The following is a 16,428-nucleotide window of genomic DNA, read 5'->3' as shown; positions in this document are numbered from 1 at the left end:
AAGTCCCCTTAATGCCCCCACCTAGTAATTATTCCCCCTTTGTATCTGCACATAGTAGTAATGCCCACACTGTGCTCCCTTCACAATAGTTATGCCCAGAGATGCCCACTTCACAGTAGTTATGCCCAGATATGTGCACCTTCGCAGCACTTATGCCAAGATCTGTGCCCATTTCACAGTAGTTATGCCCAAAGATGTCCCCTTCACAGCAGTTATGCCTAGATATGTGCCCCCTTCACAGTAGTTATGCCCAGATATGTGCCCCTTCACAGTAGTTATGCCCAGATATGTACCGCCTTCACAGTAGTTATGCCCAGATATGTGCCGCCTTCACAGTAGTTATGCCCAGATATGTGCCCCTTCACAGTAGTTATGCTCAGATATGTGCCCCCTTCACAGTAGTTATGCCCAGATATGTGACCCTTCACAGCTGCTATGCCCAGATATGTGCCCCTTCACAGTAGCTATGCCCAGATATGTGCCCCTTCACAGTAGTAATGCCCAGATATGTGCCCCCTTCACAGTAGCAATTGCCAGATGTGTGCCCCCTTCACAGTAGCTATGCCAGATGTGTGACCCCTTCACAGTAGCTATTCCCAGATATTTTCCCCTTCACAGTAGCCATGCCCAGATATGTGCCCCCTTCACAGTAGTTATGCCCAAATATTTGCCCCTCCAAAGTAGCTATGCTAGATATGTGCCCCCTTCACAATAGTTATGTCCAGATTAGTGCCCCCCTTCAAAGTAGTCTATTGGTTTCATAGTCTTATGACAAGACTATTAGTCTTGCCATGAGACTATGAAACTAATAGATGGTGCTGTTTATCTTGTTGGGGCGCTAGTAAGTGGGGCACACTGCTCAACAGAGTCCACACACCTTGTAGCACTCAGCCTATAATAGCCTGCACTAACACTGAGGTGTATATTAGATTGCTGCTATCATTCACACATCTTGGGGAACCAGACACCCTCTTCTCTTCTGAGCAGGGAGTGCCTAGGGTTCTCCCATTGACTTCCATTGTGCTCGGGTGCTCGGTAGAGCACACGAGCATACCGATGTGTTTGGCTAGAGCACACAAGCACTTTGGTGCTCGATCAACAATAGTCTTCCACAAGTGCACAGATAATATCGACAAGCCCTCATTTCCATTAATAACGTTAGCAGTAGATAAATATACTCATAATATCACTACTGATTAGGGTCTGCATATGCTACAACAGGTTTTCACATAAGTCTAATTGACCAATTCATATTCCTTAGACTAAGATTTGTTCTGAAACCCAGTGAGAATAGAAATGACACAGGCAGACAGACCCTGCTTAGATTAAATATTGCTGGATAACAAATCCTCAGAGTATGGAACCCACTCACCATAATTTGCTTTATTTTCCTTCTGTTACTTTACTGAGAAAATCATTTATTTAAGCAATATTGGTTTTACTCTTACATACTTTTAAAATGATTCCGCCAATCAGCATTTGATGAAGAACTTGAGCAGATGTTATAGAACTCACCATCATGAGTTGGATTTTTTTCTGCCAAGGTACGGTTGTGCTATTACTGCAGTATTTACAGTAATCTGCGTTTATTAACACTACATCAGTATTCATGATCAGATATACTGAATGAATGGTATGATCGAGCAGCTTACGACATTAAAGCATAGGATATTGAAAAAGTCCATGTGGTCTACCTTTTTTTTTATTTTTTCCTCTTAGGCTATATGCACACGACCGTTATGTGTTTTGCGGTCCTCAAATTGCGGATCCGCAAAACACGGATGGCGTCCGTGTGCATTCCGCAATTAGCGGAACGACACAGACAGCCATTAATATAACTGCCTATTCTTGTCTGCAAAACGGACAAGAATAGAACAGGTTATATTTTTTTTGCAGACCATGGAACGGAGAAACGGATGCGGACAGCACACGGAGTGTTGTCTGCATCTTTTGCGTCCCCATTGAAGTGAATGGGTCCGCATCCAAGCCGCAAAGACTGCGGCTTGGATGCGGACCAAAACGGTCATGTGCATGTAGCCTTAAAATGTTGTTTCTTGCATATTTTGTGTGTTTCTTTCTGTCTACATGCTTGATGTTTGATCTGTTTGAGGGTGGGTGCTAGGACCCCTATTGATTGCTGGACTGGAGAAGCAAGCAACAGGGGCATCACAGATTTTCTGCAGTGCATTGCGGAAAACCAGTGCTAGTAGGCAAGCAATTTCAGTTAGTTTTGTGTGCGATAGCGTTCCATTTTTTCTGGGCAAGTGCACGCGCGTGATAAAAAACTGCATGTGGTACCCAGACCCAAACCCGGATTTCTTCACTGAAGTTTGGGTTTGGGTTAGGTGTTCTGTTGATTTTAATATTTTCCCTTCTAACATGGTTATAAGGGAAAATAATAGCATTCCTAATACAGAATGCTAACTAAAATGTCCATTGAGGGGTTAAAAAAAATATATATTAATTCACCTCATCCACTTGATCGCGCAGCCGGTATCGTCTTCCTTCTTCTTCCTGCAGGACCTGCAAAAGGACCTTCGACGACCTCATATAAGGTCCTTTTCAGGTCCTGCAGGAAGAAGAAAGACGATACCAGCTGCGCGATCAAGTGGATGAGGTGAGTTTATTTTTTTAATTCCTCAATGGACATTTTAGTTAGCAGTCCGTATTAAGAATGCTATTGTTTTCCCTTTTAACCATGTTAGAGGGGAAAATAATACAGTTAATTGACTTTAATGGGGTCCGGGGTTGCTTATCCCTATTTACTAACATTATCTCCTTGCAGCCATGCATGAAAATCGCACCGCATCCACACTTGCTTGCGGATGCTATGCGATTTTCACGCAGCCCCATTCATTTCTATGGGGCCTGTGTTGCGTGAAAAATGCAGAATATAGAACCTGCTGTGATTTTCACGCAATGTACAAGTGCTGCGTGAAAATTAATGCTCATGTTCACAGCCCCATTGAAATGAATGGGTCAGGATTCAGTGTGGGTGCAATGCGTTCACCTCGGTCCGCAATCGGGGAGATGTGATGCGGAACGGAGGCATGGATCGGAGGCCCAAGGAAGCACCACAAGTGCTTCCGTGGGTTTTCTGTCCGTGCCTCCGTACCGCAAAAAAGTAGTGCATGTGGACCATCAGATGCGGATCGTGTACCCCATTGAAGTGAATAGGTCCGCGATCCACATGCGGCAGCCCCACGGTCGGTGCCTGTGCATTGCGGACCACAATTTGCGGTCTGCAGCACGGGCCCGGCCAGCACAAGGTCGTGTGCATGAGCTCTAATGTAACGTTTTTGGCTTGTGCACCACTAGTCCCGCATCCAACAGAATAAGCATATAATTGGGAACACATTGCACATTGAACTGGTTCCAGGAAATATTAGGGTGAGCTGGTTTCTTTTTTCTGTTTGAATGGGGAACAGCGCGCAGCTGAGTATTTCTGCCTGTTTGTTCTAGTGAGTAGTGGGGAGTCTCAGCTCCTGGACCTCCACTGTTTAAACCTTCTGACATGTCACTGCTGTGTTTCAGTACTTCTGGACCTTTGTCAGGAATCAGGAATGTCTCTAGATTGCTTCAACTACAGGAGTACACCGCATCCAGCATAGCCATGTACCTCCGGACTCTAATTGGATCTGAAGGAGATCTGGCAGGTTTCTGGCATATATGCCAGCTATCTGACAGACAAATACAGGATACCTGCTGGATCCCATTATGGTCGATTGAGATCCGGAGGTGACCTGTGATGTCTGGCTATGCTCTATATACAGTGTACTTCAGTAGTCTATTACTCTGCTGGAATGAATGTGAATGTAGCTTAATATGCAAGGTCACAAAATTTCAAAACAGTGCTAACATTTCATGGTTAGGGTCCTTTTACATGAGCACCAATCGGCGCTTTTTAAATGCCATTTACTTGCAGCAGTCACTATAAGTGTAGGGATGAACTTAAAAGGTATCTGTCAGCAGATTGGTACCTGTTAAATTGGCAGCTGAAGGCTTTAGGCTTTCACTGCCTGGTCCTGTCAAAGTTCAGAGGGCGCAGCATTTGCGGAGAGAGCACAGCCTATAGGTGTAACGGCAACACCCCCATTGCTCCTAGAAGCTCATTTGCATATATTAAAGCATCATATGAAAATGGGACCAACACAGATGCCTTCAGCTGCCAAGCGCACATGTAACAGGTCAGCCAGTTTCATAGGTACAAATCTGCTGAGAGATGCCCTTTGTTGTGACCAACACCCTGACACAGCGTCTCATGTATGGACAGGAAGTCAGTTTCTCTATTCATTCCTATAAGGGCTCGTGCTCACTGCCGTAGCCTTTTTTGCAATTCGCAAATTGTGGATCCACAAAACACAGCTACTGCCCTTGTGCATTCCACATTTTGAGGAATGGAATGTCCATCCCATAATAGAACAGTCCTATCCTTGTCCTTAATGCAGACAAGAATAGGACATGTTCTTTATTTTTGCGGGTGCCACAGAATGGACAAAAAGAGAAACCGTGAAAGAGTCTGCATCTGACCCACAAAAAAAGTGGGCCAGATGCAGACAAAAAAAATACATGCGTGTAACATGAGCCCTAAGACTAACATTGAAGGGGTTGTCCCATGGAAAATATTCTACAGTTTTTAATTCAGCATCTGGATCTGAATTCTTTTGTAATTGCATGTAATTAAAAAGTAGTAGATTATAGCCAGGGAACAATTCAATAAAATGTATCTGTATAGCGCCACCTGCTGTTATTTTTTTATCTTATGGAAACCACACTTAAGGAGAGGATTGTGGAACATCTAAAATACCATGGATTGAAAGATGAAAAACAGCATGGGTTTACTTCAGGGAGATCATGTCAAACTAATCTTATAGATTTTTTTGATTGGGTGACTAAAATAATAGATGACGGAGGTGCAGTAGACATCGCTTATCTAGACTTTAGTAAGGCTTTTGATACTGTCCCACATAGAAGGCTTATCAATAAATTGCAGTCTTTGGGCTTGGACTCCCATATTGTTGAATGGATTAGGCAGTGGCTGAGGGACAGACAACAGAGGGTTGTTACCAGTGGGTACCTCAGGGATCTGTTCTGGGACCCATATTGTTTAATATCTTTATCAGAGAAATTGCAGAAGGCCTCGATGGTAAGGTGTGTCTTTTTGCTGATAACACAAAGATTTGTAACAGGGTTGATGTTCCTGGAGGGATACACCAAATGGAAAAGGATTTAGGAAAACTAGAGAAATGGTCAAAAATCTGACAACTAAAATTTAATGTTGATAAGTGCAAGATAATGCACCTGGGGCGTAAAAACCCAAGAGCAGAATATAAAATCAGTGATACAGTCCTAACCTCAGTATCTGAGGAAAGGGATTTAGGGGTCATTATTTCAGAAGACTTAAAGGTAGGCAGACAAAGTCATAGAGCAGCAGGAAATGCTAGCAGAATGCTTGGGTGTATAGGGAGAGGCATTACCAGTAGACAGAGGGAGGTGCTCATGCCGCTCTACAGAGCACTAGTGAGACCTTATCTGGAGTATTGTGCTCAGTACTGGAGACCATATCTCCAGAAGGATATTGATACTTTGGAGAGAGTTCAGAGAAGAGCTACTAAACTGGTACATGGATTGCAGGATAAAACTTACCAGGAAAGATTAAAGGACCTTAACATGTATAGCTTGGAAGAAAGACGAGACAGAGGGGATATGATAGAAACTTTTAAATACATAAAGGGAATCAACAAGGTAAAAGAGGAGAGAATATTTAAAAGAAGAAAAACTGCTACAAGAGGACATAGTTTTAAATTAGAGGGGCAAAGGTTTAATAGTAATATCAGGAAGTATTACTTTACTGAGAGAGTAGTGGATGCATGGAATAGCCTTCCTGCAGAAGTGGCAGCTGCAAATACAGTGGAGGAGTTTAAGCATGCATGGGATAGGCATAAGGCTATCCTTCATATAAGATAGGGCCAGGGGCTATTCATAGTATTCAGTATATTGGGCAGACTAGATGGGCCAGATGGTTCTTATCTGCCGACACATTCTATGTTTCTATGTGTGACTCTACACTATAAACACCTGAAACCTATTCAAAGGAACTTTTCAGTAATTTTGTGAGGATTTAATGTATGTACTGTTTACTCTATGTGTATGATTTTATATATACTGTACACTGATACCCATTGTACCACCAAAACAGCTCTGTCTCATCATGGTATGGACTCCAGAGACGTGTCTAAGTGTCCTGTGATATGTGACACCCAGATGTTAGCAGCAGATCTTAAAAGTCCTGCAAGTTGCGAGGTGGGGCCTTATTGAACCTATTGTTTTCTAGTACATACCAGGACACATAGGGGGAGATTTATTGAGACTGTCGCTTTCTGCACCTATCTTGATATCCCCTGCACTGCCGGGGGATTCGTCCAATTTCCCAAATAGTGCACCACCTATATAGTTATCAACTAAAGAGAAATCGGTACCATGATATCCCTTAAAATAATTTTTATAATAATTAAATGACATAAAAACATATACAAGACAACATATGAGTGCAGAGATCATACAGAGTGCCATGCATTACAGTCCATACTAATATCACTTTTTTGCACTTATTATTTATTATATATATAATTGTATTGCTGTTGGATGGCTGCACTGAGACGCTCAGGTCAGCATACAATATCAATTAGCTGGCTCTGGCTATGCTTACAGTCATCTCAGCTCGCAATACAATTAATTTAGTTGTTGGTAGGATGGTAGTTCTAGTGTGGCAATCGACCCAAGTAATATCATCTGATGTTATAGTATGTCAAATCAGGCCGATCACAGTTTCTATTTCTAGTTTCTATTTCTTACCCTATTGTTCAGCGTTGTGAAAGTGTGGGCTGGTTCAGTATGGCGTGCACTCCTCCTTGACCACCTATATAGTGTATCCTGGAAAGTGACACACACAATCGGCCGTCAACATTATGTAAGAGAAACACAGAAGTGTCCACTGTATGTGCTTTTGGATGTGGACAGGGGTCAGCATGGGCATCTGACCAGTCTTTGGCTACATAGCCCCATACGCAGTAAGTCATGTACTCTGAAACCTCACCTTTTATTATAGCATTTATAGGGAAACTGTCAGCGGCAAAACCCATCCCAAACTGCCAGCAGTACCTTCAGGTAGCCGGCAGTGAGTTTCGAATTATGATTTTCTTACAGCATTCTGATGAGGCAGAAGTATGAAAAGCGTTTTTATCCTCCGTCCGCGCTATTTTCCAGTCAGGCTTGAAGTCAAGGAGGCAGCAGCTTTTTTGCTTCAAGTCAAGGTAACCGCTCCCCCTTCCCTGCCCCTTCACTGTGACTGACTGCGCTTATGCCCGACAGCAGGCTGGCTTTGCCGAACATCCGGTTGTCAGTCACAGGAGAAGGGGCAGGGAAGGGGGCGCGGTTACCTTGACTTGAAGCAAAGAGGCCGCTGCCCCCTTGACTTCAAGCCTGACTGGAAAATAGCACGGACAGAGGATAAAAGAACGTTTTTCATACTTCTGCCTCATCAAAATGCAGTTGTCACGACCCTTGGACTTGCACTTGCATGTGGGTTCCAGGTTGTGTGTCTGTGGCAGGTAAGTGTGGTACTAGTCTCACTTACCTGTCATTGCCATATGTCTGTTTATGTCCCCCTTTCTATGTAGCTTGGCCAGTGAGACTCCAAGTTCCTCCGTGTCTAGGAGGAACGGGTCGTCTTAGCCTGCTCCTAGTCCAGGGCCACCCTGAGGGCGAGCAGGAATATCAGGTTCTGGAGTATGAGCCCTCCTACCTTCAGGGTTGGCTCATACGGATAGGAGACAGGGTCAGAATTAGAGATGTGCAGGAGGTGACCTTCTCCCTTTTTCCTGTCCTGGCCATGCTCTGACCACCCATCTGCTGATACCGCACGGCTGAGGGTTTTCCCCATCCGCAGCCGTGACAGTATGACCACCAAGGCTCCTCACCTGGTACGCCTTCGAAAGAGGGTGCAGCATGTATTGCCAGCCATTTTCGGCATACATGCGCGTTCTCCGGAGGGAGAGCGTTATGGGGTTCACCGTTAACGGCGCGGTTGGTGGCTTATTCCCCGCCACCTTGCTAACTGTGTCCGTGTTGGTGACCCCTCGTCCCTCTCAGGGTTCCTTGCTCTGGTCGTCTGCTGGCAGTATTCCATGGTATACCTGCTCGGTGCTGGTCTAGGAATGTCTGCTGGCAGCGACCTGGAGTAGGAACGTTTTCCTGAGTTGGACACAGTGTCCAGTGTCCCTCCTCCAGACTGCTTTGGTGGCTGGCTGCCTGGGACCTAGGTGTCAGTCCAGGTATGTTGGCGGCAGTTCTGGAGGAGGATACGGGTACCTGTCTGGCAGTGCCTCCAGTTGTTCTTTCCTCCAGTCTGCTTTGGTGGCTGACGACCTGGGACCGTTGTGTCGGTCCAGGTTTGTTGGCGGCAGTTCTGGAGGGAGACACTGGTGGTTATCAGGCATTGCCCCTCCCCCCGACCCTGTTGTTTGGCCCGACCAGCTTCCCTTTTCGGTTGGGGGGGCTTTGAGGGGTGGGAGTGTCACGACCCTTGGTCATGGTCGTGACTCCTGTAACCGCATGCAGTTGCCTGCGGTCTTGGTGTTGTTGTCAATCACAGGTGAGGGCTATAGTATGTTGCCTCACCTGTGGTTGCTGCTGGCAACATTGTGTATGTGGCAGCAGAGCAGCCTGAGCGGTGCTAGGCAGCTTGCTGCAATAGGCATGCGGTTGCACCTGGCAACCTCTCTTTATAGGTGTGCCTTTTATCGGTGTGCACGGGGTGTAATATGTGTTGTGTGCACTTCCCCTTTAAGTTGATGTCTTCCCTTCCCTGGTGTTGGAAGGGTTAACTTCCTTCCTAGTGTGTGTGTGCACTGGGTGTGTCTCACTGTGGGTGTGGCTACTTGGCCCTATAAAGCCTCAGTGATTAGCAGTAGTCAGTGGGGGTTCTTCAGCCATGCTTGCTGGAGACATCCTCCTGGTTACTTACCATCTGCCAGTGAGGGCCACTCTGGTGGTCATAAACGTTATGTCTGGTGTTAGTTTATGGTTTATCTGTTATTGCAGCATATGGTTTACTGGGTTCTCGTGTGATGTCTGTTGTGTGCTGTGTCCTTTGTGTTGGTTGTGGATAGCAGCACTTGCACGTGGGTTCCAGGCTGTGGGTCTGTGGCAGGTAAGTGTGGTACTAGTCTCACTTACCTGTCATTGCCATATGTCTGTTTATGTCCCCCTTTCTGTGTAGCTTGGCCAGTGAGACTCCAGTTCCGCCGTGTCTAGGAGGAACGGGTCGTCTTACCCTGCTCCTAGTCCAGGGCCACCCTGAGGGCGAGCAGGAATATCAGGTTCTGGAGTATGAGCCCTCCTACCTTCAGGGTTGGCTCATACGGATAGGAGACAGGGTCAGAATTAGGGATGTGTAGGAGGTGACCTTCTCCCTTTTTTCTGTCCTGGCCATGCTCTGACCACCCCATCTGCTGATACCGCACGGCTGAGGGTTTTCCCCATCCGCAGCCGTGACAGCAGTAAGAAAATCATTATTCGAAACTCACTGCTGGCGGTTTGGGATGGGTTTTGCAGTTTTTTTTTAAGGGGTTTTCCAGGCTTCTGATTCTCAATATATGGGACAGCACAGTGGCTCAGTGGTTAGCACTGGTGCCTTGTAGCACTAGGTTCAAATACGACCAAGGAAACCTGTGTTTCCCATTAGCATCAAGCTGTCCCCCTATTAGGGACAGCTTGATGCTAATGTCTATAGTGCTATATAAGTGCATAAAAATAAATAAATAAATAAATGTCATTAATATCTAATCAGTGAGGGTCTGACACTCCTCTGACTCTCCTATCAGCTTTTTCCTGCAGCCTCTGATCCTGGAACTCTGTACAAAGTGTAGTGGCCATCCTGGGTTACTGCAGCTCAGCTCCCATTGAAACAGCTGATTGATGGGTGTGCAGAGTGTTGAACCTTCACCAATTGGATATTAATGACCTATTCTGAGGATAGGTCATCAATATCAGGAGCCTGGAAACACCCTTTAACACACAGTATCTCTTTGGTGGACTAGTCTTGCTTCCCATATGAATCGATGAACCTTGGGCACCTATGACCCTGTCAACGGTTCAATAGTTTTCATTGCTTGGACCACTTTTGTTAGGTATTGTCTACTGTATACCAGGAATGCCCCACAAGATCTGACATATTGGAGATGCTCTGACCCAGGTGTCTAACTACCTCAATTTAGTCCTTGTCAGAGTGGGTCTGATCATTGCTTTTGCCAATTTTTCCTGCTTCCAACATTTCAACTTGAAGAACTGACTGTCCTTGGAACCTTACCTACTCTGGGTGGCCAATGACTGCACAATATTGATGGTAATGCCTAAGGATTTCAGCTTTCAGCTACTTGCGGTTGATTTTTTTTGTCATTGAGTAGATAGATAGATAGATAGATAGATAGATATAACTGTGCAAAAGTTTTAGGCAGTTGTAGAAAAAATTTAGAAAAGTAAGAATTCTTTAAAAAATAGAAATGTTAATAGTTAATTTTATTTTTTACCAATGAACAAAATTTTCCTTTGACTTCAAAATCGCATCAGTTCTTCTAGGTACTCTTGCACACAGTTTTAGAAGGAACTTGGCAGGGAGGTTGTTCCAAACATCTTGGAGAACTAACCACAGATCTTCTGTGGATGCAGGCTTGCTCAGATCCTTCTGTCTTTTAATGTAATCCCAGACAGACTGGATGATTTTGAGATAAGACTTAGTTCTTAATGACATTGGCTGCATGTTTGGGGTAGTTGTCCTGCTGCAAAATAAATTTGGAGCCAATCAGATGCCTGTATGTGTCAGCATTGAGGACACTATTAATCCAGGCCAAATCCCATCTCCATTTGCTGAAATGCAGTCCCAAACTTGTTTTTGAATGTATTTATTTATTTAACACATAAACATACCATAACATTAAAACCACTGAGCTGTTGACAGATGAAGAAAATAAAATAATGTTTATATAAATATTCCTACCGTTGTTGGTTGAGACAGTTGTGGCAGAAATCACGTCATAGCTGAAAGAAACAGACGCACAGACTTGTGATTGAAAAACAAATTGAATCCCCTTAGAAGGGAATTCTTATATAAATGCAAATTTCAATTACTATTATGGAATAATAAGTGGAAACTATTACAACACAGCTGTAATAAATAGAACGCCAAAGCTTATTTGTGTATAGTAAATAATTCAAGATAATTCACAAAGCCTTATTACCACTAAGTAGATATTCGAAGAGAAACTTTCTCCTGACTCTCTCCACGTGGTGATGTGCTTGCAGACATTGAAGCAACTAGGTAAACTCCTTACAATGATTTATATCAAGGCCTGGACATACATTTAAGGGGGTATTCCAATTGTTAGAAGTTATTCCCTATCCACAGGATAGGGGATAACTATTGGGTTGGTAGGGGTCCTACCGCTGGGACCCCCACTGATCATGAGAACGGGGCCCATATCCACTGCAGCCCCCTGAAATGAACGGAGTGGCAGGTCGCACATGCACATGGCCGCTCCATTCATTTCTACGAGAGTTCTGGAGATAGCCAAGCACACCGATCTAATGGTTATTCCCTATCCTGTGGATAGGGGATAACTTCTAACATCTGAAATACCCCTTTAAGTGAGCAGTGTGCCTATTTAGGCTACTTTCACACTAGCGTTCGGGTGTCCGCTCGTGAGCTCCGTTTGAAGGGGCTCACGAGCGGACCCGAACGCAGCCGTCCAGCCCTGATGCAGTCTGAATGGAGCGGATCCGCTCAGACTGCATCAGTCTGGCGGCGTTCAGCCTCTGCTCCGCTCGCCTCCGCACGGACAGGCGGACAGCTGAACGCTGCTTGCAGCGTTCAGGTGTCCGCCTGGCCGTGCGGAGGCGTACGGATCCGTCCAGACTTACAATGTAAGTCAATGGGGACGGATCCGTTTGAAGATGCCACAATATGGCTCAATCTTCAAGCGGATCCGTCCCCCATTGACTTTACATTGAAAGTCTGGACGGATCCGTCCGAGGCTATTTTCACACTTAGCTTTTTTTTGCCATTTTAATGCAGACGGATCCGTTCTGAACGGAGCCACCGTCTGCATTAATATGAGCGGATCCGTTCAGAACGGATCCGCCCGAACGCTAGTGTGAAAGTAGCCTTAGTCAGTTGCAAATCTCTTACCCTATGTTCACATCTGTCTTGTGAAATCTGCCAGGCTGTTCCAGTAGAGGAACAGCCTTCCGGAATTCATCGGATCCCTATTGACTACAATATGATCTGATCAGGGATCTGGGATCCAGTCGCATTCCGCCGTAATGCCTTCTTTCAGCCCAACAAAAAGTTGTGCATGCAGAGCTTTTTGTCTGTCCAAAAAACAACATTTATGTTGGAAAGTGGCCGTATCCCATTGTAGTCGCGGCATTATCTAGCTATGCCGAATACTGTGAACTCTGGCAGACTATTCATCTGCTGTAACAGCCTTTTGGATTTCACAATGCAGATGTGAACCTAGCCTTAGTATATATTATAAAATGGGTTTAACATGTTAATAATTAAGTGCTGTTTTATTAATAATATTGTAAGGGATCATCTTTCTTTCAGGGGGTCGCAACCACATACTTCTTCAGGACACCAGGATTAAGGTCCAAACAACACTTTTATTTGGCACCAGCACAAACATAATGATACAAAATAAACACCTGCCCGTCTAGGCACTTGGTAATACAAAATAACGTATCCCTGACTCACCTAAAGAGCTCTGTTCACACGCAGAAATCAAATGCGGATTTCCTCAGCCAAACAGTTCAGCAGCATCCAGGCTGTGCAAATACGAGTCCTTTGGGGGAATTGTGGTCCAGCAGTCTTCCAGACTCTGGCCTTGTGACCCTTGTGCCGCAGGCATCACTGCGTCCCCCAAATTACAGGCTGTCATTTAGCCTTGTGGTCCCTCAGCCTACCCGGCTGAGACCACTACAAACCTCTGCAGGTCTCTGTTCCCGGATAACACACTCTCCCCTGACTGACACCCTGAGAGGTGCTTTATCCCAGTCTGATTATTTCAGACCTCACCTGCGATCCTCTCTGGACCAAGGGAACACCCGTCCTGAAAGGGTGTGGATTGGCAGTTCCCACTTCCAGTCCTATCTGTCAATCCAACTAAAATCCAGCCCAGAATACACCAAAAACAACCTTGTCTCAGCAACCTACATGCTGCTGAGACTATTGCATCCCGGATTTTAGCTATCCCACCCAGTTGAGGTATCTGAGTGGGATATACACGCCTTGCCGCACTGTCCACCTTATCACAATATTAAATAGTATTTGCATGTAGCAGAAAGGTGAATAGAAGTGCACCAGACAATGCCTGGTCAATGTGCCACAGTGAGCTTCCTTTCAGCAATAGGCAATTAAAAGCGTTGCAATAATTGGGTGGCACTCGAAGCGAAAAGCAGGAGGCAGGAAATGTTTTTTCAGATACTGCATAGACTTATATTTAGACCATAAAATGGTAGCTACCTACAGTCACCATTAGAGGGAGCATAGGAGCTCACTGCATCCTTTCTGATCATTGACTTCAATGTATAACAGTATACCATAAGCTCCTACCCTCCCTCTGGTGGTGACTTCAGGTAACCAACATTTTATGTTTTAAATTTATGTCTAGGCAAAAGATATGGAGCTTTGTATAGAAAAAAAAATAGGGGGTCATTTTCTAACTGATAGATGCTCGTTTTCTGACGTATATCTGTCACACCTTTTCTCCGCTCACACCAGGTCTATAAAAGGGGGCGTGGCATGGGCGGGGAAGGGGGTGGTCCAGCAAGTCCATCTCATTTATCATTTTCTATGCTTGTTTTAGGTGTAGAAAATATTATAAATCTACACCAGCAAGGAAGCTGGCGTAGATTTAGACCAGTGGTTTATCCACCAAAGTTATGTAGAGGCTGGCACCTCTACATAACTTCAGCAGATCCACCGGCCAGCACAAGGGGTGTTAAAACTGGCGTCTAAAACGCCGGTCTTAATTAATGACATAGTTTATACCAGTAGAAATTTATATTAGAAAGTTAATCAGCAATGAATTTTGTTGAGAGTACAATGTTTAATTTTAGTCTGATGCTGGCTAAGTATTTATTTCTATTAAAATAATTTTAAGAGACTTTTATAGTATTGACCTATCCTCTGGATAGGTCATCAGTATCTGATCGGTGGGGATCCGACACCTGAGACCACTGACATTCAGCTGTTTGAGAAGGCATCGGTGCCTGCAGTGAGGGTCGGACTGGGGTGCCTAGGGCCCACCAGTAAAATTTATTTTGGGGGCCCACCGTATGGATACATTCAAATATTACCTGCTCCATGGGCCTCTTCATTGACAGGCACGGGCAGGCAGGGTTCTTAGCTGTGTTCTGCACTCCTGCCACCAGCTTTTCCCTCCTGGCTCTGAGCAGATCTTTCACTCTGGCTCAGAGTTTCTTGTGTGTATTTAGGGTGTGTGCAGGTGTGTCTCTCCTCCATTTGTAAGGCAACCTGCACACGCCCTCTATCTTCCCCAGCCTATAGCTGGTCTGCAGGAGGTATTTAAAGGTGCCTCCTTCTACAGGAAGGCATCTGAGCAACTTAGGTTCCTAGCAAGTCTAGTTTCCTGTTTTTGCTAAGGTGTTCTGTTGGTTCTTGTCATTCTGTGTACCGGACTTTGGATTACGTATTACAGACTTTGCCTGATTTCCGCCTGCTCTGAGCCTGATCTACGTTTATGGACTTTGCCTGACTTCTGCCTTTGTACCCTGACTACGCCTCTGTCTGATCAGCCTCTGGCCTCCTAACATCCACTGGATGTATTGTGTCACCTGGAGGTCATTCCAGTGGGTTCACACTCTGGTCCTGATTCCCTCGTGTTCCAATTCCCCTCTGTAGCACCTGGTACTCCCCTCAGGAAAATCTCTTCTCACCATAAGAGGTATCGTGTGAAGATTGAGGGGTATGCTCAGAGGGAGTTGATCACGTGGTCATAACACACGGAGCAGCAAGATGCTACTAGATGATTGAATATGGGGGTCCCTGCTGCAACTTTGAGAAGGTAGGTCCTGGGGAAAAGAAGACACTGGCTTCTATACCTAGAAGTCATCTCAGCTCTGATTGTGTCTATAATAATAAACTGGGGAGTCTCCTGAATAATCTATCAAGTTTTTTTATATGAACATAGGCTGGTTGAGGTGCTATACATTGAATATAAGTATGTAGTGCAGTAAGTCTTCTGGGGTAGAAAAGGGGTATACATACATAATACAGACAATTGCATTAATCATAAAGAAGACGAGATGGTGATATACTTATTTAAAAAGCACTTTGGAAAATAACCCATCTAAACAGAATTCGGAATCACAATATTATCTGTTGTATCACATGCACTGCCTGTATTACACTAAAATGCAGCAATGACTAATAGAATATGACTGCAAAAAAATACATGTAATCTACCAACATCCAACCGCAATGCTACTCTCAGTGCAATCAGCTAGGCATCCTTTGAACTCATTAATATCTTGGCTATCTATTTGGAGGAGGTCTATGGTATTTAGTAGTGTTGATCAAGCACCAAAGTGCTCGGGTGCTCGAGTAGAATACCTCTGGATGCTCGGGTGCTCTACCAAGCACGGGAGCACAATGGAAGTCAATGGGAGAACCCGAGCATTAAACCTGGCACTCCCTGCTCTGAAGAGGAGAGGGTGTCTGGTTCACACTAAAAGGTCAGAAATTGATGGAAACAACACTGAAATGGTTCAGGAACAGCATGGGGAGGATGTCTGGAAGCATCTTGGACTCCCAGGTCGCTGCTGGGCATGATGTTGTCCAAGTAGTATGGCAATTTTGCAGACTGACAATAGTACGCACAAAACCGAAGATAAAATAAATTTTAGATGAAAAATTGTTAGGAAACGTTCTTTGCTATATATTTACTTGTATATAAAGTGCAAGTGCTGCCAAAAATTGCAAGGAAGAGGCACTCCGACACAACCTGTTTATCACATAATGGAGGGCCTCATTCACATTGTGGTACAATTGTTCAGGTAGTTTGACTCCTACACTCATAAAGCCTATGCACTAAGTGAAAGGGCTGCCAAAAATTTCAAGGAACCGGCAGTCCATTACACCCTTTATTACACATAAAGGAGGGCTTCAAAGACACCCTTGAAAAATTATGATTGATAGCCTGCTGGTGACCCTCTAAAACATTAGGGGCGAGGGCCTGCTGCTGATCTTGCAATGAGCAGTACACTAGTACAATGGAATGGGTCAGGATAGATACGTGTATAAGTTTATCGTTTGTTCGCAGGTACTGTAGCAGGGCCCTTTAAGATGTT

General features: G+C 44.8%; 1 protein-coding gene across 5 annotated transcripts in view; it reads left to right on the top strand.

Annotated features, from left to right (window-relative positions):
• Positions 1-16,428, top strand: part of DNAJC5B (DnaJ heat shock protein family (Hsp40) member C5 beta) — a 206,692-nt gene that overhangs the window by 147,881 nt on the left and 42,383 nt on the right. Inside the window, exon 1 of one of the 5 annotated variants that reach the window (XM_044295276.1) lies at positions 14,709-15,143. The exons of the other annotated variants lie outside the window; for them this stretch is intronic. Within the exon in view, the coding sequence (XP_044151211.1) occupies positions 15,115-15,143 (29 nt within the window). The 5' untranslated portion in view covers positions 14,709-15,114. Of the gene's footprint in view, positions 1-14,708; positions 15,144-16,428 lie in introns of those variants that run through there. 5 annotated transcript variants of the gene reach the window in all.

This window comes from Bufo gargarizans, chromosome 5 (assembly GCF_014858855.1).
Source record: "Bufo gargarizans isolate SCDJY-AF-19 chromosome 5, ASM1485885v1, whole genome shotgun sequence".
Classification (NCBI taxonomy): Eukaryota; Metazoa; Chordata; class Amphibia; order Anura; family Bufonidae; genus Bufo; species Bufo gargarizans.
Note: the sequence above shows the minus strand (reverse complement) of the source record. Positions and strands in the feature narration are given on the sequence as shown.